Source organism: Neolamprologus multifasciatus, chromosome 5, assembly GCF_963576455.1.
Source record: "Neolamprologus multifasciatus chromosome 5, fNeoMul1.2, whole genome shotgun sequence".
In the NCBI taxonomy this organism is placed as follows: Eukaryota; Metazoa; Chordata; class Actinopteri; order Cichliformes; family Cichlidae; genus Neolamprologus; species Neolamprologus multifasciatus.
In genome coordinates this window covers 9619602-9644497 of record NC_140443.1, presented here as the reverse complement: position 1 = coordinate 9644497, position 24896 = coordinate 9619602, and the positions used below count along the sequence as shown (strand labels likewise).

General features: G+C 37.6%; 1 protein-coding gene across 5 annotated transcripts; it reads left to right on the top strand.

Moving 5' to 3' along the window:
* lactbl1b (lactamase, beta-like 1b) lies at positions 1-24865 on the top strand. 5 transcript variants are annotated; one of them, XM_085160641.1, is made up of 10 exons: positions 1-183; positions 1271-1332; positions 4026-4104; positions 5761-5836; positions 8932-9112; positions 10192-10298; positions 12831-12988; positions 18553-18800; positions 22819-22924; positions 23644-24865. In XM_085160641.1, the coding sequence occupies exons 4-10, from the start codon at positions 5777-5779 to the stop codon at positions 24620-24622; spliced, it is 1839 nt and encodes a 612-aa protein (XP_085016767.1). In that variant the 5' UTR covers positions 1-183; positions 1271-1332; positions 4026-4104; positions 5761-5776; the 3' UTR covers positions 24623-24865. The 5 variants fall into 5 exon arrangements, with proteins under 5 accessions (XP_085016767.1, XP_085016766.1, XP_085016768.1 ...); XM_085160640.1 differs by lacking the exon at positions 1271-1332; XM_085160642.1 differs by lacking the exon at positions 1271-1332 and having other exon boundaries at positions 4026-4125.
* Positions 24866-24896: the final 31 nt, after the last annotated feature.

Here is a 24896-nt window from a genome sequence, read left to right as displayed (position 1 = left end):
GCTGTGATGGTTAATCCAGAATACTGGGTTTGGTACAAGGAGATTTAGCCATAACCATGATACGAACATCTGTCAGGCTCCCCTTTCGAGCTCTCTAACCCAGGCAGTACAAAAGCGGAATATTTTTTCTCTTACCATTTTGATGAAGAAGAGGAAAGGCAGTTAATAGTTTCGGAACCTGAGGTAAGTGCACAAGGAATTAATCAATGTAGGATGTTCCATGGCCTAGAAAAAGAGGTGCCTGATTCACTACCGCTTATGTAATATGTTTTCCACAATTCGGATTCTACATGCTTTGTATTTGTGATACATTCAAATTGATAAATGTTCTTTATGTTTTCAACAAATATTATTCAGGCGACAGTAAATACAACTGCATTTCATTAATACATATACTGATAAAAGCAGGTATGACAATGCAGTTACAAGTATACTGGACAAGGTGGAGACATTTAGAAACCTATTTTGCCTGGTTAGAAGTTCAAAGACAGTATATATGTATATGTGTGTGTGTGTGTGTGTGTGTGTGTGTAGTTAAAATAACACTGAATTAATAGTTTATTTAATAGACTGGATAGAAATGTTACTGTTATTATCACTGCATTACTCAGTAGGTGAACCAGTGCTAACTGTTTCAAAGATAATGTAAAATTGTATTCTGATTTGTTTTGTTTTTTTAATGAAAAGAGGCTATATGGGGTTGTGTTTTAATTAGTCAACTTGGCTTGAAGGCTATACTTTATAAGTTGACTCAAGCATTGTTTTGCTCCCATCATGGATGCATTTGATTTCAATATGACATTCATGCTATCATCTTTTACAATTAGCTGAAGATAATAAATGCATATATCATCTGAAATTTGCAACTACACACTTAAATGCAGATAGTTTGAAGTGTTCAGAAGTGGTTTATTGTATTTGAAGTGTTGCAGTGTCAGTGTAATGTAGATGGCACTCTTAACTTTATAAAGTTTAATAAACCTCTGCATTCGATACTCAAATTATCTGAAAATGTGGTCAAGTTCTGTTATTTGACATTTGAATTTTCTTTTATACTTTGCAAAAGCACTTTTAATTCAGGATCACACCCTCACTGCCTGCAGCGTGCAAAGAGCGTAAAATAACTGCACACGCAGCCCACATTCACAGCATGACATGTTGCCTTGTATAAAAATGAGGGGGGGGGGGGGGGGGGGGGGATGTGAGCATGCCAATGGACATGATGATTTTAGATTGACTGATGAAATGAAATTTTAATGATCCTTGACAGAAATTGGGTCATTGCAGCAGCATACAGCACAGAAGGAAAACAGAACAGATGTTGAAGGCAAAGTAAGTGAGGCAATTAACGATGACATTATTACAGCATTAAAGAAAATGATTCTCAAGATGCAATGTGTCCTAGAAAAATAAATATGATGTATTAATCATCGAAACATTGCTGCCAAAAGGTTCCATTAAATAAGGGAATAACTGTATTAATTACTTGTAAAATACCACATTCAGCGACACATAAGCGATAGGCTAATTATTTTTTAAGGTCACACTCTTGGTGGGCCAGTCATATTTGAAGATAAATTAATGAATAAAAAATGTCAGATTACATTCGATAGTATGTTCTCATGACTTTAAATACACTGTAGTCACCTAAAGCTACTTTTTGTTATCATGGGTAAATTGGGTCTGCAGCAAATGAATTATCTATCCTCAGCAACATTTGTCCAAAAAACACCCCAAAAGAGCCCAAAACGATAGGGCTCCCACTCAAACGCAAAGCATGAGATGAAACGTTGCCAAATATGTTTCCAAACCAACTTCCTTCCAAGCCAAAGACTAGAAAATATGGTGAAGCGTATCTTCCCTTTTTCTTGTAAAACAAAGGGGGGTCTAGCAAAAAGATTTTGGGAACCACCGTGTTACAGTAATCCGATTACTTTTTCAAGTAATGAATAAAGGATTAACATTGCAAAAAAGTAATTAGATTACTGTTACTTTCTCGTAAGCACGCTGCATTACTGCATTACTAAAGCATGATTTTGTTTTCAATGTGCATAAAGTTAAAAGTTTAAAGCTAATAAAACAAGTTTTAAAAATAGACTTTTTAATTTGATTTCCATTTATATGATAGACTATGCAGAAAAAATTGAATCTTACCTAAGTAACTAAGTAACAGTAACTAATTACTTTTGAAACTAAGTAATCAATAAAGTAACAGGATTAATTTCTATGAGAGGTAATCAGTAAGTAGTAACTAATTGCTATTTTCAAGTAACTTGACCAACACTTTTCATAACATAGTGAAGAAATACTATATTTAAAGACTAGTCAATGTCTCCCATTCAAACTACAGGTAACTGTAATCTGCTAAAGCAATCACAAGGGGGTTTCTGGTGCAGCACACAGAAACTTTTAAGTAAAGAAACTTTTACGATTATATATGTTCTACCATATTAGCATGAATGTGACCTCTAGAGTATTTTCAGAAACTGTACATCACACTTTTTGCCTTAGATATGTTTAATTAAATGTAGACTGTCCAGGTTTCAACTGTCTAGTTATTGAGCTGAGGTGAAGTTGAAGAATTTGGAGGTAGTCTTCCTTCTTCATTATTCTAATCACTTTGTGCAATGAGTAATTTAAATGAATTCCACTGCAAAGAAGACTGATGAAATATCCAGTCAGAATTATGCCAGAAGCTTGTTAATGGCAACCAAAAGCACCTGGCCAAGGTGCGACTTGCTAAGAGACATTTAACCAAATACAAGCGGGAGGTAATGCTTTTGACCTTGTATGTATACTTTTGGCCCTATGTGGATTAGAGAAAATTGAAATTAAATCCAGTTATTGTTTTTTTTTCAGTGCATTTCAGTGAATTATATCACATTATCATAGCGTATTCATAAATAGCACTGCTGCAGTGTCCATGCAGTTATCTCTGTATGTGCAGAGATAACTGCACATACAGTAATTATGTTGCAATAATTATATTACATTAAAGCAGTGTCTGTAATTCATCAGCATCTGTCTGCCTTTATTTCCTGATAAGTCCATGTAGCAAACCTTACAAAGTCATTGTGGAGAAGATGACAGTCCATACACAGCAATGGTAATGGTACAGACTGTGTAAATATATACCATATTGGCATGTTAGCATTACCATGGCACAGCAGCACTTCGAAACAGCTTTGCAATTCTGAAACAAGCTATGTCTCTATTTTTTTTTTTATTGCATCAGGAGAAGCATTTTTTTTTCAACAACCGAACCATCAATTCTGATATCAGACTAATGACACTGCTGAAACGATGCAGCCTCACCAACACATATAGCTGCTCTGTAAGCAGTGAGTAATTTCAGCTTATTACCCCTGGTACACCGAGTAAGTACCCAACTGCCAGGTCATGTTTTAGCCCTGCACTGAATATCTGATTTAGTTTTATTACTTATTTGGTTTGGAGACCAACAGACGAAGGGCAAACTACTAATGCTTTTTACATTCTTATATTTTTAATTTACATTTAAACTCTATATTGTGTATATTGTGCATTTTGCTATTTATCGTACTGTTTATTTTATTCTCTGTGTGCAGCGCTTTGTGACTACCTGTCTATGAAAAGCGCTTAATAAATAAACTTTACTTTACTTTACTTACAATCTTTTTTTGTGTGCTTCTTTGCAACAGGATTAAAGGTAAACATGCATAATCCAGTGTAATTCTCTAGACTGACCGAGTGACCTTGCAGTCACATTCAATATCAGTAAATCATTTTTGCCAGAAAACAACATCCATGCAATAAATATTCAGTAATCCAAGTTGATGACTGAGATGCAGAAGTCCTCCCCCTCACGTGTCACCCTAGTTTATTAATCAGCAGATGTTTGAATTTTATTTTAGCACTAAACTCAGGGCTCAACAAGAAACAGCAATGTTATTGTATATCCTGCCTTGTTATGATCAGCTCTCGTGTTTTCTGGTACTGATGTGCATTTTTTCTTTTTTGTTTCTTCTTCTTGTTTTTGAACAAAGGCAGAAAATCCTTGACTGACCTGAAGACATTTAGTCGAATGGCAAGCGTATAACATAAAGAAAAACACAGGAATCTCCAGTAAGCACTATCTCAATACATGTATGTGTATATATGTAGCTATGACATCACATTAAAATTGGAATAACTTTGTGGAAACATCAATCATAAATGAATATTTTAATATGTCATTTTTGGGGCCAAACTCTACAAAACATGAAACATTGATTCTATAAAACATGCTTCTTGTAGAATTTATACACACACACACACATATATATATATATATATATATATATATATATATATATATATATATATATATATAATTTAAAAAAATCAACAGATTCTGTTTAAAAAGAAAGAAAAAAAACGTAGTTTTGCTTTTGTAAATGTTTTGTGTTGTAGTCAATGATTTAGGCCCTTATAAAAGTTGTACAATAAAGACATAGTATACGCTTACTGAAATTGGAAGTGGTAAGTTACTCAAAGCACTTCAGAGTAATCAGCCTCTCTCCTTTCTCTCAGCAGCAACATACACTGAACCTTTAGATAACATGCTCCCCACTTGAGAGTGGGGAAGAGCAGTTTGAACTTTACTCCATGATTCAATTGAATGCAGTACCCTGCACTGACATTTACCTTTACTTGTAAGCCAGCAGCGATTTGTACTATCAAAGGTGGATTCAAAGCTGTACCTTTTGCTGCTGTTTTCTTAAACCAAGTAGCTATCGGCATTGTCTGGGGAAAAATATAAGCAACATTTAAATTCAATATTTTGATGGAATAAATTCACAAATTGGGCTGGATTGTATTGGTAAGCGTGCATTCAGTCAGTGTTATTATAGACACACGCTCCTCAATCCTAGGGTCTCAATCCTTGTAACCTTATGTCTTACTGATGTCAGAACTCGGAGTTTGCCTGTTATTTTTTCTCATAACAGCAAACACAGCACATGGTTATTGTGGCTGACAAGTAGAAACAAGTAGACTTTAAACTTCTGTCTCAATTCTGAATCCAGCCAATCCCAGTTCTCTTAAACCAGACACACTCTGGACAGGTTATTACAGGACCGCTCTCAAGTCACTTTATTTTATAGATAGCACAACCAGGTGCAATATATGACTTCATTCAATGAGAGTCTGATCTTGTCTCACCCCTCTCTGTGATGACAGATTACCTCACCTTTTAGTGTTGACATTTGTGAGATATACACTATATATATATATATATCATGGATATAACACTTTTCAAGTAACACTTGGAACAAAGTAGGTCATTCCAGGTCATCAGTGATTAACACTTCCTTTTTTGACTCTTGTCTATTTCGTAAATTTGTGTTCCCTTTGACTGATGCTTTGTTCATTGGTAAATTCATCGGCTTTTTGAGCTTTTGCAGCAAAAGGTCATCTGATTCTCAAATGTTTATTCATGATGTTGCAGGTCTTAGTTTCCTTCTCCAGCTCTGAGCTATTGTAATAAATTTACTGTCTTGCACTCAAGCTTTGCTCCACACTTACATTTTACTGCTGTTATTGGTGAAGTTGTATTTTTTAAATCTGTGGCTCATCCATAGCACAAAGGCTATTGATACCCTTAATGTTGCGTCACTTCCCCTTCCTCATCTATACTGAAAACTACAAAAATATTTCACTTTACAGTAATACAGCAAAGAACGCAGGCTCTGTGCAGAAATACTAATAGATTTTTTCTGTTTATTTTTCTTCATATAACAGCTGGTGCAGTAAAACCATGGGCAAGTCAGGGAGTAAAGTTCTCATAGAAACCTCTGTGGATGGGGTTCAAGCACAGGTAAAAGCAGCCACCTTGAACACAACACACAACCTTCACACACAAACACATCCAGATTCTAACTGGCAAACACACATATAATATCTGTGTGTTCAGTAAAAACCCATTACCCTACTGTGAGTGTTAATGTTCTGGTGGTTAGAAAAATATGTGTTTCCTGGTAAAAATGGGCCAGCTGCTGTACTGGCTATGACAGGTTATGCAACCAGATCAGACACAGCTTCCTTTCACACTTCATTTTTTTTCACATCCCTCCATCATACCTATAATCATCAAAATACATTACTGTGCTTTGGAAAATCCATTTTAGCCATTAATAACAGGACTAAAGAGTTGCTCTGAGTGATGGATAGAAAAACCGTTATTTTCTCTTCAAAAAAACCCAAAAAAAAGCCTTTAAATCTTTATGTAAATTTCTCAAAATAACCGACGTAGCGAGATCAAATTTCCAGTGTGATCTTTGTACTGTAACTTTTTAAGTAAATTAAGAACTTTTTCTTGCACTTTTCCCTATACACCGCAAATCTCTCCAAATGCCATGGGACATGTTTTAATTAACGGCCATAAATAAATAAATTTAAAAAAATCTTTTGGCACCATCATCACTTTAGGTCTTTTTTTTTAAAAAATGCAAACAGTGAAGCCAGATATGATGGAATGAAAAAGAAGAAGAGAACAAATTTAACAAAAAAGTAACTGCTAATTTCACAGAGCTTGAATTTCTTATCACCATAATTTACTCTGTTTAGAAACAACTATTAGTATGAAAAACAGACCATTTACAAACTGGATTCTAAGTAACTGAGGTTTTACTAAATTTGATGAGGCCTCAGAGTTAGTATTCATTTAATTATTTATACTAAAAATAGATGCACTTGTGTAATGGCTTTGTGAATAAATGGCTCTCTGCTGTTGTTGTTGTTGGACCTTGCTGAAGCGTTTTCTAGTCAGACAGTGGCTCCTTTTTTAACTCTGCCAGAGACTTTACTTTGAATCAAAGGCCTCTGTTACTTTTCCAACTCAGAAGTCTTTGTGCTTTGTGAGAGTTCAAAAGTGAGACATCTGAATTAAAAGCATTTCCTTTTCTACACTTCTTCAATGAGTTCAGTGAGTTTCACATTAGGGTAAATTGTGCTTTTTCTTTGCTGGTCCTTTCATGCCCTGTCTAATGGATCTGGATAGTGTTACGCTTCCTGGAGCAGGATGCACAGAATTAAATTAATATTTCAAAATGTTTCTAATGTTTTCCTGCTGCACGCAGAAATGTGCTTTCTTCACTTAAAGCTCAGCTTTACCATTATATTAAATTCGAGTTCACCCTGAACAAGGGCATGTACCAGCAGGAGTTTGTGACATTACAACTTGTTCGCATCCAATGATGGTCCAGTGCAATAAGAAGGAAAGCTTAGTTCAGTGAAATAGGACACACATTGTAATCAGTAGGAAAACATTTGAAACAAATAATGTTTTGATATTAACTTTTTAAATTATTTAATTAGGTAAAATGCGGAGATAGATAATCATAAAAGTGCTAAATTATTTATAGAGCTTAAAACATGTTTAAAGGGTACCTTAATATACTGGATCTTGAATGAAATAGACATGTGGCATTTTTTGGAAATCTCAGCATCATTTTAAATAGATACAGAAGTTAGAGACAGCTGTGGTTTAAGACCACATAAAGAGGAGGCCACGTTCAAGATTCACTGTATAAACTTACATTAACAAAATAATAATCACTGAAACTATAAGAGCCTAAGAGTCTAAGCTGACCACACAATGGCCCTAAAACCCAAAGTTTCCAATCTTCAACTAATTAAAAAGTGCATAAACTATCAAATAATACTGTAAAAAAGAAAAATACCTAAATCTCAAAAAGCCGCAAAAAAATAAAAAATAAAATAAAACTATTGTAAAAGAGACTCCTTTTCTCCAGACTCGCTTAAATTGGTTCAGTTGTGTCCTTGTCTTTGCTTGTCTTCAGTGTTTCACGCTCATATTTTAAAAGAGGCTTTTGAATTTCTAGCACCTAAACTTTGAAACAGGCATCCTCAGTTTGTCAGATCAAATGAATCTGTGGTTTGTTTTAAAGGCTGCTGCCCGTTGTCTGTAGCCTTTTGTTCTCCTAATATGTCTGTAAAGGACTGTGTATGCATGAAAGACTGTGTTCACATGTCTAAATATGTACACTATTTTTTAATATGTAATGTTGTTGTTGTTTTTTATCCAAACTGTGAAGCACTTTGAAACTGTGTGTGTATTATTATTATTATTATTATTCCAGTGCGTAATATCCTTGGTCATCTACTGTACTTTCCCCTCAGTGCCCCAAATTTTCTTTCATTCCTTAACCTAGCTGACCCAAATTTCCTGCGCCAAGGGAGTGTACTTTTCAACTTATGCTGTGGCTAAAAGTCATACCCTAACACCCAATAGCTACTTGTTCTTGCTGACTGGGTGCCATCATTGTAAGCTCTTGTGACTCGGTGGTGGGCTCCACAAGACGAAGCTAGACTGAAGTGCATTGCTTCACTGGGATTAGGGATTAAGATTTCCCTGGCTGCTTTGGTTGAGTAAATCTGGGGATTATGATGTCGACAGCCTGTGGCTGCAGGAGAGGAAATTGAATTGTGACGGACGGAACACCGATGGCCCAGAATTACAGCGCAGTGAGTGAGAAGTCAGAGATGGGAGTCCATGTCTGTGCCTTTCTCCTGCTCAGGAAAACCTCCGCTGGACACCATTTACTGCCTTAGGGGTGTAGGGATTGCTTACATAGCAGAATCAATCTGAGTAGATGTTTAGGATGTTGATTGTGTGCTAAGAAGATTTCTGTGTCACTCGTAATCCTGCTCTGACCTGTGAAGCATCAGGTGGTGAGTACTGTGAACTGCAACAGGAAACACTTACATATTAACCAAAGGATTTCTCACTTGTTGTACAACTGAAGTCAGTGTTAAAGAGAATATCTTGTCTCTATGTGTGAGAATCCAAAAACATGAGAAGCTGTGTAAATCTGACCGTGTAAGATAACAAACTGACACATTCAGTGCCAACTTACTGTGTTCATGTGTGCCTGTCTGTCTGTGCATAAGCCAACCCCTGCTGTTGCTCCTCCTGCTGCTGCTGCTGCTGCTGTTAAATTCGAAGGACAAACTAAAACCAGCAGGATGAAGGTGAAATGGACCCAGCTGGGTTTGGTGTTCTTCCTCATATTGTCACTGGTGATGACAGGATGCTTCTTCTGGCAATATCAGATGCCAAAAGTCCAGCCAGGTGAGAGCACATGATTGGTGTCAGGTGAATAAAAACCTCAAACAAAGCACATTTATATTGATTAACACTGTATTAATTTTAACACAGATGCAAATTTTAAAAAAAGTCACAATTTAGGGATTTTATACAGGCTTTTTTTTAATAGTTATTTAGGTCAGGCTAAATATTGCAATTAGCCTCCAGACTGTGAGCTGTGGATTATTTGAGATTTCAGGCACTCTCTTGAGACTTGAAATAAAATAAACTGTCTTTCATGATATGATTTTTACACACAAATTGCACAAAAGTATTACACTTTTGTGTCACTCAAGTCTTGCCTTAGACAGTTTGCCTTATAACTGTCTAAAAAGCAGCTGGAGAAGCTTTTTTTTATCTTCACTGTGCTTTCTTTCTGGACAAATGATTAATATGCACTTGTTTACAGCCAAATTAATCATTTGTCAAGCAGATCCTCAATGTGCTATCCAGTTACAGTCAGTTCCTTATGTACATCCACTAAATGCCTCTTTCTTATCTGATGTGAATGCAAAAATGAGACACTCAAGATATACAAATCTCTTAATTATGAGATGAAACAATCTCATAATTGTATGATCTTTATCTTGTAATTATGAGATGTACCAGTAGCTTTCTTAGTGGGAGCATTTGTAGCATCATTGCAAGTTCAAAATCTCAGAAAGCAGCTTCGAGTAAGGTAAGCTAAGAACTTTAATGCATTAAAGCAAACCCAGCACAAGATATGTAATGTGATTCTACATGAATAAAGAGGATATTAATGGGAAAGATCAGCTCTTTAGAATTAAAAGGGAAATAATAAATCCATTAAAATATTACGTTAATGCATGACGCGGTCACATGCTTTTTGATGAAAGAGTTATGTATCGCACATTTTGTGAGATTGGATCCTATAAGAACAGTGAGGTTCATTAAAAAAAAAACAGAGAATTATTGAAACTCCAGCTCACTTAGACTACATTATACTTGCCTTGACTGACAGTATCAAGTGGTGATTCCAGTAGTCTAACCTCTCCCTCTGCTCTTTATTTCTCTTTTCCCCTTGTACTGTCTATACCACCCAGATGAAGGAATGGGTCGCAGTGCCAAATCAGAGATGATGTGTCCCCGTTTCCCCGAGCCTCTACCTCTGGAGCATCCTATCCCCAGTCTAAAAGAAGCACTGGAAAAGGTGAGACGGGTTTGTCATGCACAGACCACAGACTTTAATCTGCAGGCGCTTTTCCAGCATGTCCATTTAAGTCGGAGTAAATTTACAGGCTGGCCGGTAATCCTTAACACCAAATGTCGGTTCAGTTGACAGAGGGAGATTAAAGACATAGTGGATGAAAAATCTGAGAATCTGTCTGAGCAAAAGGTTGTGTTACTGTAGCCAGGAGGATGCACTGTAGCACCCACTAGAGAATTTGGGAATGCAATGTAGTGGATGCACATAACTGCAGTAACCACAGAAATAAACTGAAATGAGCATAAAGTCTGGTAAATCTAAGGCGGAGCAGGTGATTGCCATTTACACTTTAGTTTGTATTTTCTATCATTTGAGAAAAGCTTCTTTTACTGTAATCTCAGCAGCCACCAAAGCCAAACAGAAAATGGATAAAAGACATGTGAACATTTGATCTGATTACACTGAAAATGTTCTTGCGCTAACATTGCCACCCTCTCACCTGTACATACTAATGTAGTGTAGTAATCAAATTCAGTCATTTCTCCTAATTAATGTAGGAAGATAGATAGATAGATAGATAGATAGATAGAAGGGGTGCAACGATACACAAAATTCACGGTTCGGTTCAGTTCTGTCATGGTCCGGGTGAGTACTGGGTTTTCCTGCGTGCCAGTAAATCCATCACTGGGCAGAGTCACCACACCCCTCGTTTGTGGCACCTGTGTGTAATTTGCTAGGAGGCTCTTAAGACCAGCGTTCTCAAACATTCCTTGCTGGAACGTCAGCTAACCCACCTTCACAGTGGATTGGATCTTGCTGCCTGTAACCACTCAACTCCCCGTTGCTGGCCTGTTACTATTCTCGGCGCTATTCGCCTGCCTCCCTGCCCTACACTTCACAGTGAGTGTACACGAACTGGTTTAGCCTCACTCGGACCACTAATCCTCTCCTAGCCTCGCCGTCAACCCAGACAATGACTCAGAGAAACCCTGTGACCCTGTATGCCTGCTCCAGAAAATCCCAAATAACGTGCCCAGCCCGATAAAGAGACTATTTCCTTTTGGCTTTGCTGCTGCACACGCAGTGCGATTCTTATTTATTGGTTTAACAATTATTTTGGAGATGGTCTAGCCAAGACTTGTTTACTTTCTCAGCATTCCTGGTAACAGCTTATCTGCTAGCCCTTGCTAATCACAGTGTGTTTGTAGCTACAGATTCTTAGTACCATAATCAGAAACTTTATGTTAGTAGGTAGCCAATGTTCAGAGGTCTATGTTTTCCCTCTCGCCCTTAGTTCACGTATAGCATTGTTTCTTTTACCTCCTTCATGGTGTGCCATTTTTTGAGTGCCAAATAAATTGTTCGTTTGCACTATACCTCCGAGCCTCCGTGTGGTGTCTGCATTTGAGTCAACTTACCTGTGTCTGGCCGCCCGGTCGTGACAGTTTCGACACTTTGGTGTCACGGTTTGATATTGTTTCGATACAAAAAAATGTTCATGCCTTTTTAATTTGTCATTTATTAAAATTCTAAATATATATTTTAACTCAAAAGTACAGTTTTTAAATGTAATGTTGCTGAAACAACAAAATAAGAAAAAAAAATCTGATTGAGAAATCACTCATCTTTGGAAAAGAGAGTTTATTACAGAGAAATGGCTCTTTCCAAAATAAAAGCTATACTATACGCTTCTTCTGGGCTATATTCTCAGCAGCATATTAAACATATCAGGTCCCCATAAGGAGAATCGTGTGCTAACGGCTGTCTAAATGACTCGGGTAAAGTTTGTAGCATGCGTGCTTGTTGTTTTTGTCTGCTTCCACTTGTCTTTGCATTAGGATGATGTCGGCATAAATGTGCAGTCATATTCGTTGTGTTCCCACTAGTGCTGTCAGCGTTAATCTCGTTAAAATGACATTAACGCCGTAACGCGGCAAATCTCCATTAACGAGTTACCGCAAACCGCCCAGTGCATGAGGCTGGACAGTGTCAACACGTTAACAAGCTAACTGCGCTAATGCACTGCGTGGCACATCCGACATACTGTTTTACTTTTGTCCATGACGCACTTACCATCAGGGTCATGCTTCATATGAAAACCAAGATATTTCCAAACGCCAGATCTGAATGAGGGTGGGGGAGGTAGCATTGAGGCAGTTGCCATGTTGCAGCTTAGCTTCTGTCTTGCTAGCTTGCGCTGTGCTCAGTGGATCTGCACTCGACAGTGCAGCCTAGGCGGTGTAGTCGAACGCAGATCCACTGAGCGCTCAACACAGACAGCATCGTCAGAAGAAAAGTTGATAAAATAAATTTAAAAAAAATGTATTGTTCAATATAAATACTACTAACTGAAAGCACTGTATGAACGGTTCAATATCAATACGAGTATCGTTGCACCCCTAATAGATAGATAGATAGATAGATGCCACCTTCATATCTTTAAAATAAAGCTCTAACATGAAGCAAAGAATAAGAAGTTCATTAACTGGAAATATTTTGGAACTGACTACTCACTTCTTGCTGTGTCTCACCCAGGTAGACGTTTTGCTTCGGCAGACCATCAACCCTATCAGCCTTCCTGCCTTGTCGGCCATCGTAATCCTAAATGACACTGTTTTGTGGACAGGCAACTTTGGAAAGCGGAATGCCAGCGACCCTCACTCAGGACCAACAAATGAGTACACAATCTACAGGTGAGTGCCTTAAAGCTCATTCATAGGTCTCATGATCCTGTCTATAAAAGTCCAAACTTCATTAAACTGCTTGATTAAAGAAAAAAATATTGAAAATATAAGAAAATATTCATAACAGCTTGTGAATAGAATAGTCTTCCCTGGTCCACAAAAATAATGACATAATGATAATGAGGTGTACATTACCTGTTCAATTATATATTCTTGGAGCAGGTCCTTTATAGAAATACTCTTAAAACCAAAACTAAATTAAGCTGTTTTCACACAGGCACTGCAGCCCCGACCTTTTCTGGGACTTACCCGACAGAGGTGCAAATGTCAGATCAGGCATTAGCCACTCTTTACCCTAACCAGCTCCCCTATACAAAGTCCATGTCAAATGTGTGAATACAGCAACCGATATAGCAGTCCAGTGTGTGCATCATGTGCCTGCTGCACACAATATATAAGCAGTATTTCCAGTCCCACATGAATCATCAAAAAGTGTCTGAAGGTCAAGTGTGAAAGCATCTTTAAATACATTTTTCATAGATTTTGCATATCTGCTCCTGCAAAGAATAATGTAAATCATTTAATATCATTATAGTTTGTTTATTTAGCTCTAAACTAGTCATACTTACATACAATGAGCCCAAGAGTCTTGGAATCAGAGATAACAAATGTATGTGTTTTCAAATGTGAACTTCCTTAAAGCTCATTGAAAATCTCACATTTATAATTCAGAAGGCATGACCTCTGTCTGATCTATTGCCAAACAGCTGATGCCACCTTTTGTTATTAAAAGTGTTAAGTGCTACTGCTTCCACTATTAATGTCACAGTCTGCAGCTCTGCTGGCAACAGGCTCATGTTTCCGCAGACCTGCCTTGCAGCTGTTTGCCAGATGTCCTCAGGCTTTCCCTCCTGTTCTCTTAACCTGACTACATCACTCTTCAAAACACTAGTTCCCAGTTGTCAGTGGCTCCAAGATTCCCCCCCCCACACACACAACCACATCGTTCTTTTGTGCTCGTTAACCCTTTTAGGAGTTTGCTCGATTGGTTTCTTGCAGCCTGTTAGCTCCATTTGCTGATTGCTGAATGCCTATTTATTGGAACTGGCTGCTGCCTGTAAATGTCTGATTTAGTTTACCTGTTGTGGATGCCTTCTGTGGTGCTGACCCTTGATCACATAACCATCATGTAAGCCTTTGCACCCACTGCTGCTACCTGGGTAACAGGTGGAGGGCTAGATCATGTTACGAAACAATTCAGCCAGCACACATCTGGATAGTATCAGTGTCATGACAGTCCACACTAGCTCAAGAGGTTAAGTGAAATGAGATCAAAATTTATAACTTCTAACAATGTTCAAAGTCAAAAAATGCAGCAGATCAGATTTTCATGATTTTCTTTCTTTCTTTTGTGTTTTTAATCAAATAATTTTCTATTTCAGTGGAAACATCTCCTCTTGTTATCCATGCAAACACAAGCAATTTGTGAAATACTCAAGGGATCATGCAATACACATGCGACTCATTCATTTCTGTTTCTAGACCATTACTTTGTGTTGTGGGGCATTAATCGTACTTATTTATTTATTTTACTTGAACATTTTTCATCAGACCTGTTTAATATCTATGCCAGTGCTGAGGGTGAGAAGTTAAAGTTTTACAACACTGAACTTTTAATCTCAACATTTTGACTATTATGCGTACACCACCTGGGCACTTTTAGAATACTTAATTCAGCTGTACTTAGTGGGAAAGCAGCTAATCAGATGAGATGATCAGCTAACTTCCATTCACCCATTGTCTTAACCACTTATGCAATTCAGGATTATGAGGGGCAGATTGGGCGTATCCCCAACTGTCATAGGTGGAGACACAGCGCTAACACACAGAGTAACCAATTAATTTGATAAGCATGTCTTTGGACTATGATGCTGGAGTACCCTGAGAGAACCTTCAAAATTGGCATTAACAGCTAAGGATGATGCAAAGATCTACTTCCAAAGCTATCACAATTTATCCTCTTGGGATTTCATCCAAAGGTGGTCACAATATGTCAGGTTTTACTAAAGTAATTGACCATTATCCAGAATGCCAGTGTGTCTAAAATTAGACTCTAACACTTACCTCAAAAAGAAATAGTCGAACCATGAAAAAGATCTTAGAAATGTTACCTCACTTATTGCTTTAAAGAGGTATAAAGCTGGAGGATTTGAGAAAGACAGATGAGTTGAAATCAAAGCCTCCAAATCGGACTCTAAGTTGCTAAGCTGGCGTCCTTCGTTTTAACTATAGAAATGTCAAAGGTCTTTCATCAGACCCTCTTTGCCCAATACATGCTGTAATCTGAAATGCCAGTGTTCAAGTTTGTAAAGCAGTCTTTCTCTTAAAAACATTAATTTTTCAAACCCAGTGCTAGAAAAATCATTACATGATAAAAGGTTATTGTCTCACACTTAAGAAGTTTTCTCGTTATTTACATAACAAAGCCCAATTTTGAGTTATCACTCTATTAGAAAAATACTAAGAGCTAGTTGAATACACAAGTACAGTTTATTTTCTGATGAATTACCAAAAATGTATTTAAAATCAGTGTTCACCCATGCTTTCCACTGAGCCAAATTGCTCTTCAGTTTTGTGCTGATGGACTTCTTCTATCCACAGTTTCAAAAAATTAACCCACATTGAAACAAAATACCGAAAGATGTGAAAAAACTCTAATTGCAAGATGTCTTAAAGTTGAGAGTGTACAAAAAGATCAGTGATCAAGTAGAAATTAGTGAAAACACAGATGCAACGGTAATCAGGTGGTACAAAATAAGCCACAGTGCGACTAATCAAAGCTGAAGACGCCGGCTTCCTAAAATGACACCACAGACAGTGCTCGACAGGCAGTGCTTTAGATTTGGCACAGCAGTCACCAGTGGAAATCAGAGTTTCTGTGACAGCTTAGATAGTGTGAAGAAAATTGCGTAACTCCGACCTGCATGTAATAAATCTCGGTTGGTCTTTTGCACACAACTTCATGTGTTTTCTAAAGAAGTTTGATAAGTTAATCACATGTAATTTAATAAAATTAAAAAATTTTTTTTAATAAAAATATATATTTTTTTGTTTGTTTGTTTTTATGGGTGACACCAAGAAAAAATGGGGCTCACACTGTGAACTACCTCAGTGAATGTGGAGCCCGGACAGTGTAGAATGGAGGTAGGAGTGTGATCATATATAGCAATGCAAAAGTTACTGAGAAAAAGACGTGTATAGATTGCACCGCCGTGGAGTGTGTGAGGAGGACCCAGGAGCAGACGCAGGCAAGGAGACAGACTCAGTTCCAACAAAAGGCGAGCCTTTATTTCAGGCTGATATACGTGGAACATAAAAGAAAGTGAAAACAAACTAGAGCCCAAAAAGACTGAGGAACTCTGACTTCACAAAGAAAACTATGAATCAACTATGGTACTAAGACGACTATGAACTAACTAGGAAGCTATGACGACAGTGACTACTATGACTGTGAACTATGGCATTGATACAATAACACAATAAATCATGACACCATAGGGAAAGTGTAAACTAAGCACATAGAACATGGAAACGAGACTTTAAAAATAAATAGGAAACATGACGGGACGCAGACAAGAAACATGCTTGACAACATGAACCATGCAGACATGAAATATGACAGCTTAAGACACGAACCAACAAGAAACGCCTAACCGCCTAATACACAAATGGCTCTAAAAAGCAAAGAACTAAAACTGAGCAATTTAAGAGGTAATATCTAAATTAACTTAATATAAACAATGAATAGCAAAATACAAGGAAAATCAGATCCTAATTAATAATAGCAACAACCAGAATTTAACATATCTTTAATAACATAAGTCAACAATACAAACTGAACTCAAAATGACAGATGCACTGGTTTACTGAAGAAACCCAAGAAAAAAGATACACGATAAAGCACAAAGGCAAACTAAAATGAAAGAAGAAAAACTGGAAAGAAAAATAAAAGATGGTTAAAAAAATTGACCTTTTTTCAGTTGTTCAGATTTGAGGAGTTTGAGTTTGGTCTAAACAAATAGTGATAGTTGGGGATGGATATGAGAAAAAATAACTAAAATAATGCCACTGAAAATGTTGTTGTCTCACCAACATAATACTGCACTTTTTTTTTTTTTTTTTTTTTTTTTAGCTTAGTTGAATATGAATATCCTACTACCAGTGGAATTACTGGACTACTTCATGAATCAAAGGAGATTACAACAGAGGACACATAATAAATAATTTCAGAATACAGCATTAGAAAATGTTATTCTCTATTCCTAAAATAATTACCTTACCTCTGTGTACTCCAGAGAGATAACAAAGGGTAAGTCTGAAAGAATGCTTCAAATTCCTTGAATGAATCCTTAAAACGAATGCCAAGAATTTCAAAAAGGTTCCAAGGACTCTACATAAGAGGTCAACCTCAATTACAACATTAAATCTTCCTTATACATTAATAATAAAAAAATCTATTATAAATAGTGTAGATTTCCAGTAGATAAATGGGTGCTTTATCACTTTTCTCTCCTTCATAACTCGCTGTCATCTTGCTTTGTCCCTCTGCTTCTCTTGCACACTGTGTCCATCACCATTATTTGGAGTATAGTTTGTTTAATTAACGGTTAGATTTTCTTAAACTATTAACTATTTAAACCAACTATTTTATTATATTATTATCAGTATGACCAAAGTCATTAAAACATCTCAGTCAGAATATACTTTAAATTGCAAATTCATTTCAGGAATTTCTTAAATAAAATCCCAAACCCACATATCAGTGTGAATGAATTCAAACTTCTGTGCACACAGCTTGGACTGATCAGTCGGTTTTTGAAAGGATAGCTCAACATTTTGGAAAAATATGTTTAGTCACTCCTTATCCACACAAGGAGTGATTTGCTCATGGCACATCACTTTGTGGTTGATGGTTGGTTGCTTGCAGAAATTCCAGTCTCCGATTGCCTAGATAACCCTCTAGGTTACCCTGTTTACCCTACCCTGTCAATAAAGTAAAGTAAGCTTTAGTTATTCGCCTCAAAGCTTAGAAAAGCCTTCTACACAGGCAATTTCAGCAAAAAAGAACAAAGAATAATAAGCTAAATCCTCACCTGAATAGATGCTTTAATAGTAACAATCCATATAAATTTCACTCAGTAATAAACTGAATTTGATAACTGGGATTGGCACCAGCTCCTCCACAGCCCTGAATTGGATAAGCAGAAGAAAATGGATGGATGGATGATACTGCAGCAAATGCAGAATATAGCAGTTATTGCATGTTCATCCTGGGGGAATGTTTAGTGTCGCTATCTTAAAAAAAAAAAAAAAAACTGAATATAAGCCAATGTAAGCCATAGTTTTTTATATATGACAGAGGGTAAAGCACATTTTTATGTGGTGAAAGGGAAAAGGAAACCAAGGGGAATACAAAAAATATGCCTCAGTGTGTGATTAAAAAACCTTTTCAACCTTAGCTATCTTTTGCTACAACAAAATCATATCATAATGCTTTGTTATCTCTCTTTTAGAATTGCAAGTTTATCAAAACTTTTTCCAACGCTGATGCTGTACAAGCTGTGGGAGGACGGGAAGATTGGCTCCCTTGATGACCCTCTGGAGAAATATGTGGAGAACTTCACCATCAAAAACCCTCTGGGGAAGATGCGAGACTCCGAGTTGAAATATGTGACAGATGGCCTGATATTTCTCGACAGTGGAGAAGTTCAGATCCGCTCATCTTCAGTCACTCTGCGGAGGATGGCTAGCCAGCTCTCGGGTACATATTTATACTATATCCCTATGACCTTAAGATAACACTGAATTTTAGCCTTTTATTGTTAAAAGAAAACAAAATGCTTCAGCAAAGCGGCAGTTGACTTTTGGGTTTGCATGAAACAGCTTTTTGTCAGCCAATAAACAGAAATTTATAAATCACAAATTTATCTTTATGCATAATTCATGTGTTAAATATCTGATTGAACTTTAAATAATTTCAACCAGCTACTATTGTGACACCAAAACAGCCCTGACCTGTCACGGCATGTACTCTTCTAGACCCCTGAAAATGTGATGTGGTATTTGGCACCAAAATGTTAGCAACAGATCATTGAAGGTGCTGCAAGCTCTGAGTGGGGCCTCCGTGAGCTGGACTTGTTTGTCCAGCACATCGTACAGATGCTCCATTGGACTGACACCTGGGGAATTTGGAGACCAAGTCAACACCTCAAACTCATTGTTGTGCTTCTCAAACCTTTCCTAAACGATTTTTGCTTAATGGCAGGGGCACATTATCCTAGTTAAAGCAGCCACAGCTAGATACCACACCTTTCTATTAGAACTAACATGAACTTTTCAGCAATTTAAGCTAAAGTAGCTCATCTGTTGGATCAGGCAACAAGTGACAGCTTTTGTTCCCGATGTGTGTTAATGGACCTTGGCCCCTCATGAACCTGTCGCTGGTTCACCACTGTTCCTTCCTTGGATCAATTTTGATAGATGCTGACCACTGCAAACTGGGAACACCCACAGGAGGGGCCGTTTTATAGATGCTCTGAACCAGCCATCACAATTTCACTCGCTATCCTTTCAGTTACATACTCCCTAATATCTTCCACCCACTAACAGGTGATGAAGATATAATTAGTGTTATTCACTTCGCCTGTCTGTGGTCATAATGTTATGCCTGATTAGCATATACATGACTGTATGGTTTTCCATTTTAAAACACCAATTTGTACCGGCCTAATAAGGAGACTGATTTTGCCAGTGGTCCAACTTGCAGAAATATTGTCTCACCCTCTCCTTTGAGAGAATGTTTATCAAAGGTCTGCTATTCTTTTTCTATCTCTCTTCCGCCTCTTCCAGTTTCCAGTTATTGTTCCAATATCACTCAAGCTACTAATAGCTACAAACACTCTTCCAGTGTTGTTTGTGCAGTTGACCTTTTATTATCCCAGGAGATTTTGTGGCAGACAAAATTGCACAGTGAAAGTGAAGCTTCTCGGGAACCATTCAACAGTCTATCAAAAATGTCAGAAAAACAAAATGAGACCAACTTTGAGAGTATGTGCCTCAAGAAACAAGTTTTTGATTAAAAACCTCTTGAGATTATTTCCTTTCAGAGGAAGAAAGAATCCCAAGAGCCATTAGGTTGCAGTTAACATCAAAAGCTAAAGCAAAGAAAATTAGCTGTTGCCACTTCAAGGTTGAATTTATAATCAAGCTGGAACAATAGAAGGGAGCAAAGGGACGGAAGAGGTTTCTAGGAAAGCTCTTGCTACATGCTTGATTCCTGCGACAATATTTATTTATTTATTTAGCAATAATATTTCTGGAGACTAATGATGCTTTATGGATCGATTTTGAGCTGAAGCAAATGATTCATGAACTGATGAGCCAAGTGGCAGTAAACCTACTATTACTGTGTCACAATGAAGGATTTGGTGCTTTTCCACAGCACAATAAATTCAGTCCGTCTGCATTTTGAAGAGTGGTTCAGACTAGAATAGAATAGAAATTTGGATATCTGCCGATACCGATATGAATCCGATATAGTGTGTTTTTTAATCAATAAAATGTTTTTTTAATATCTTGCTGCATTTTGTATAAATTTATACTCAAGTTTAAATAAACAACACTAAAGCTATTCTGTTATACCTGTATGTAAAAAAAATACACTGCGCCCAAAATATTTCATAGTTCAGCAACACTGATCAATCTAATAAACTTAAACCTACTCCATCCTCCCTATTCTGGTATTTTAAAGAGTACTTAGCAGAAATATTAAGCAACCTAACTAATAGGGTTGCAAACTCCCAGCAAAGAAAAATAGGGAATCACCCCCCACCTCCACCTCATGATGCTTAATGGATGTAATCAAATTTAATTTGATACAGGGGGGAAAATGCACAGAAATAAATTATTTTTCAAGAATAATTAAATAGATTCAACATCTTTCTTCAAAGGAATTGCAGACTGCACAGATGGTACTTTCCCAAAGGAAAAAGTACTATAGCTTACTAGGGTATATTAGACTTAACAGTTACTATAAGCGCCTTGAGGCGACATTTGTTGTGATTTGGCGCTATATAAATAAAATTGAATTGAAATTGAATTGAATATATACAGTAATGGACTTCTATATATTTTACATCAGATTAAAACTTTGGGTGTAAGAGTCAGATAATTATTTATTAAAAGCTCGACATTTTAAATGAGAATAAGAAAGAAAAGTATGTCTTTGTGCCCCCTTTTCCCTGTTAATGCCCTATTGGCCCCCCTGGCTAAACTTTGCTAGATCCGCCCCTGCACAGTTACCAGCCGTCAGCTAAGTAGAAAAGGATCCTGGTCTAGAAAGTAATATTAAATAAATTCTAACAACAGCTTATCAAGCTTAATAGTGCTGCTGTCGTTCAGCCGCTGGTTTCCTCTTTCTGGTGAGAAGTGGGCCATGATCAGCTGATCATTAAGCAGTTTCACGATTGAAGTAGCAGCAGAAGAGAGAGAGGGAGAGAGGCAGTCGCTCCATATATCGGTTGTTAAGATTAACGTGGGAATGCTTTACAAAAATTCAGAGATGAACGTACACACTTGCTTTACTTCTCTCTGGGAAAACGTCTTCGGAGATGAAATGCTGGTTTGGTAGCGATACACACAGCTGCTCTATCACGTGATGCATACTGCTGCAACGTGCTATGGTTATGAGCCAAGTTACGCCGTGTAGCAAGTTTTGTGAGGTGCTTTTTTGATATTTAATGGATCGGATTACATTTTTTATTTCTCACCGATATCCGATCCAGTAATTTGGGTCAGTATCGGACCGATACCGATACGTAATATCGGATCGGTCCATCTCTAGCTCAGACCCCTCAGTAATATGAAGGTGTCTTTAGAAAGTTGCCATTTTTTTTATAGAAAGTTGCCAATTTTCTGACACATTCTGACAAACAATTAATGAATGAAGGACAAAGACAATGTAGCTGGTTTGACCTCTCTTTTTTTGGCCGGTGGCGCCAGTGTCCGGCAGCCTCGCCTCTGTCAGTGCGCCCCAGGGTGGCTGTGGCTACAATGTAGCTTGCTATCACCCGTGTGTGAATGTGTGTGTGAATGGGTGGATGACTAGATGTGTAAAGCGCTTTAGGGTCCTTAGGGACTAGTACAGCACTATACAAATACAGGCCATTTACCATTTTGTCATTTAAAGCCATTTAAAATCGCTTCCTACTGTTCTTCTAATTTAATCTTAAACATCTATGATCTTTTCACTTTCATTGATATCCATAAGTAAAGCAGACATTTAAAGGCGCTTGCACTACTTGCAGTAAAAAATATCCAACCCTCAGGTGCTGTTTAGACTTGTAACATCTATTCAGATAATACTTCAGATAAGAGTTGCAATGAACATGCCTAAGCAGGAAACGGTTTATCTGAAGAATTTTTCAATAAGTAACACTTCTGTCTGTGTAAAGAATTTAAATATGAGACGCACATCTATTGCAAGGAAGGATAATAGGTCTTTAAATATCCATCCATGTCTCACAATTTGTCAACAAGCCAGAGTGGCTGAACATCATAAACCTTTATAGAAAACTGGTCAAATATGTCACGTACAAAGAAAGTGCTGTTATAAGGTAAATGAAATAACTATTAGAGTGAAATATAAAGTGAAGATACGTGTTTGAGAAGGCTAAAGTATACTAATGCAATTCATCCTTTGTTTTTTTTTATTTACTAATTTTACTTTTCATTTTATTTATTTTTTAAATTTAACACTGTTTTGCTGTTGTTTAATCCAGGCCTGCCCAGGAGGCTCCGAGCTACAAATTTGCTTTGGAAAGGAAAAACTCAATCTGCAATCAATCTTCTACAAGATGATGTCCTCGTCGCAGATCCAGGCACCAAGTATGATTTCTTTCATTGCGGTGACATCAGTGTTTTCATGGGGAAATTCTGACCAAGCAAATAAGTGTTCCTGCAGTGTACAAATATTATTCTGTTACTTATTTCTTACATTAGAACTACATTCTGCTTCGTAATGACAAAAACTGTATTTACAATAATCCCTCTTGATGCTAATTTTACCTGGGGAGGATGTATGATTAAATGTCAAGTTTAATTGGCTCAGGTCTTTCCACATACTGTACCTGTCTCTACATATTACACTGATTAATAAAATATTTGACCTTTGAGTAAACGAGTGTTTTCAAGTGATATTTTAATATCTCCAGCACCACATTGTGTTTGTATTAAACCTGCAGGGACCTGAGCTCAACTAAGAAATAGTCCATCAAATATGATTTGGAAGCAACGTGTCATTTTTATTCTTTAATATTTGTCCCGATGAAACAAACAAGAATTAATATTTGAGTGAATCGGTCTTTAACCTGCTAGCTCCATATTGCAAAGTCTCTGTGATGTTGTACTGCACCCCCAAGGGAGCAGTCTATATTGCGTTCTCTGCTAGTGAATGGGATTTTTATGTGCTAGGCTTCCTGCATTTTCTGTCCAAAGAGCTCGCTCACTTAAATTACATGGAATATTTCAAGTATGGTGATATTTAAACGTGAATTATCATGTATTCTTCTTCATTCTCCCAATGCTTTTTATATTTGTTCTTGCAGATGTCACTACAGTAACCTTGCCTTCTCACTACTCGCTCATGTGATGGCAGAGCGAGTGGCCGGAGTTGACTACCAGCGATGGATCACAGAGAACATCCTGGACCGGCTGGGGATGGAAGACACCAGCTTTGACCTCACCCCAGGGATGCAGAGCCAATTGGCTGTTGGAGTGTACTCAAATGGAAAACCAGCCCCACTCTATGACCTCGGCTGGTATCGGCCTTCTGGTCAGATGTTCTCAACAGCTGCAGATTTGGCCAAGCTTGCAATGATGCTGCTGGGTGCTTATCATCGCAAGCTGCTGGAGCCAGACTCTTTGAAGATTATGCTGACACCACTCTTTAGGTGCGATAAGGATTATTTTGCTAACCGTACTGGAACGCCATGGGAGGTGAATGAGCTGATGGGCTATGAATTGTTGCGTAAAGATGGGGATTTGGATGGCTACTCTGCCACTTTTTCCCTGGTTCCCAGACTGAAGCTTGGCCTAGTGGTGCTAATGGCAGGCAGCCGATCTCAGAAACAGGATGTGGTCACAAAGGCCTACAACCACATTGTCCCAGCCATAGAGAGAGCCTTCAGGGAGGCCAAAAAGGTCCTTGTTGCTCCTCCAAACCCTGATCATTACATTGGATTTTTCACTTACAGCAACATCACTTTCTATGAGATCAAAGTAGGGCCAGACGGAGTCCTTATCATGCAGCAGTTTGGTCCTCAGATTGAAGAGCTCATACCAGAGAAGTACAGGACAATAAAACTTAACTACCTAGTTGATCGTGTGTTTAAAGTGGTGTTTGAAAAAGAGTACCCTTGTGTTTTGCGAGTCGGCACCGCTTCAGTGTCCCTGGAAGCCCAAGATGGCCAATTATTTAACTTCTACGTGTTTAATAAGCAGGGTTTATCTCCAGGTTTTGATGCACCAGGGCTGAACACATATAACGTGGTCAGAATACCCCGTAGGCCAACCTTCTCCAGCTGAATTGCAACCGTGTTGTGGCCTAAAGACAGACGTTGTGTCCTTGGGATGTGTAAGGGGATGTAAATAGACATTATAAAATATCAAAAGACTGAAGTGAGATGTTGCGATTATTCTAGAGGTCAAAGACATGATTGTGCTTTTGATGTACAGAGAGCACAGATAAGCATGACATCATGTTCAGCCAGCTGTATAATGTCCTTCAGAGAAAATGTATTAAATTCACTTCTGAACAATGCATATGAATATCCTTCTCATGCTGGCCCTTCATTACACT

Bases quoted from the DNA above. Each gene is read 5' to 3' on its own strand.
- lactbl1b (XM_085160644.1), top strand. From the start codon at position 5,777: ATGGGCAAGTCAGGGAGTAAAGTTCTCATAGAAACCTCTGTGGATGGG. The intron at 12,989-18,552 runs GTGAGTGCCTTA...TCTCTCTTTTAG, and splicing joins AATGAGTACACAATCTACAG to AATTGCAAGTTTATCAAAAC. The intron at 22,925-23,643 runs GTATGATTTCTT...TTGTTCTTGCAG, and splicing joins GTCGCAGATCCAGGCACCAA to ATGTCACTACAGTAACCTTG.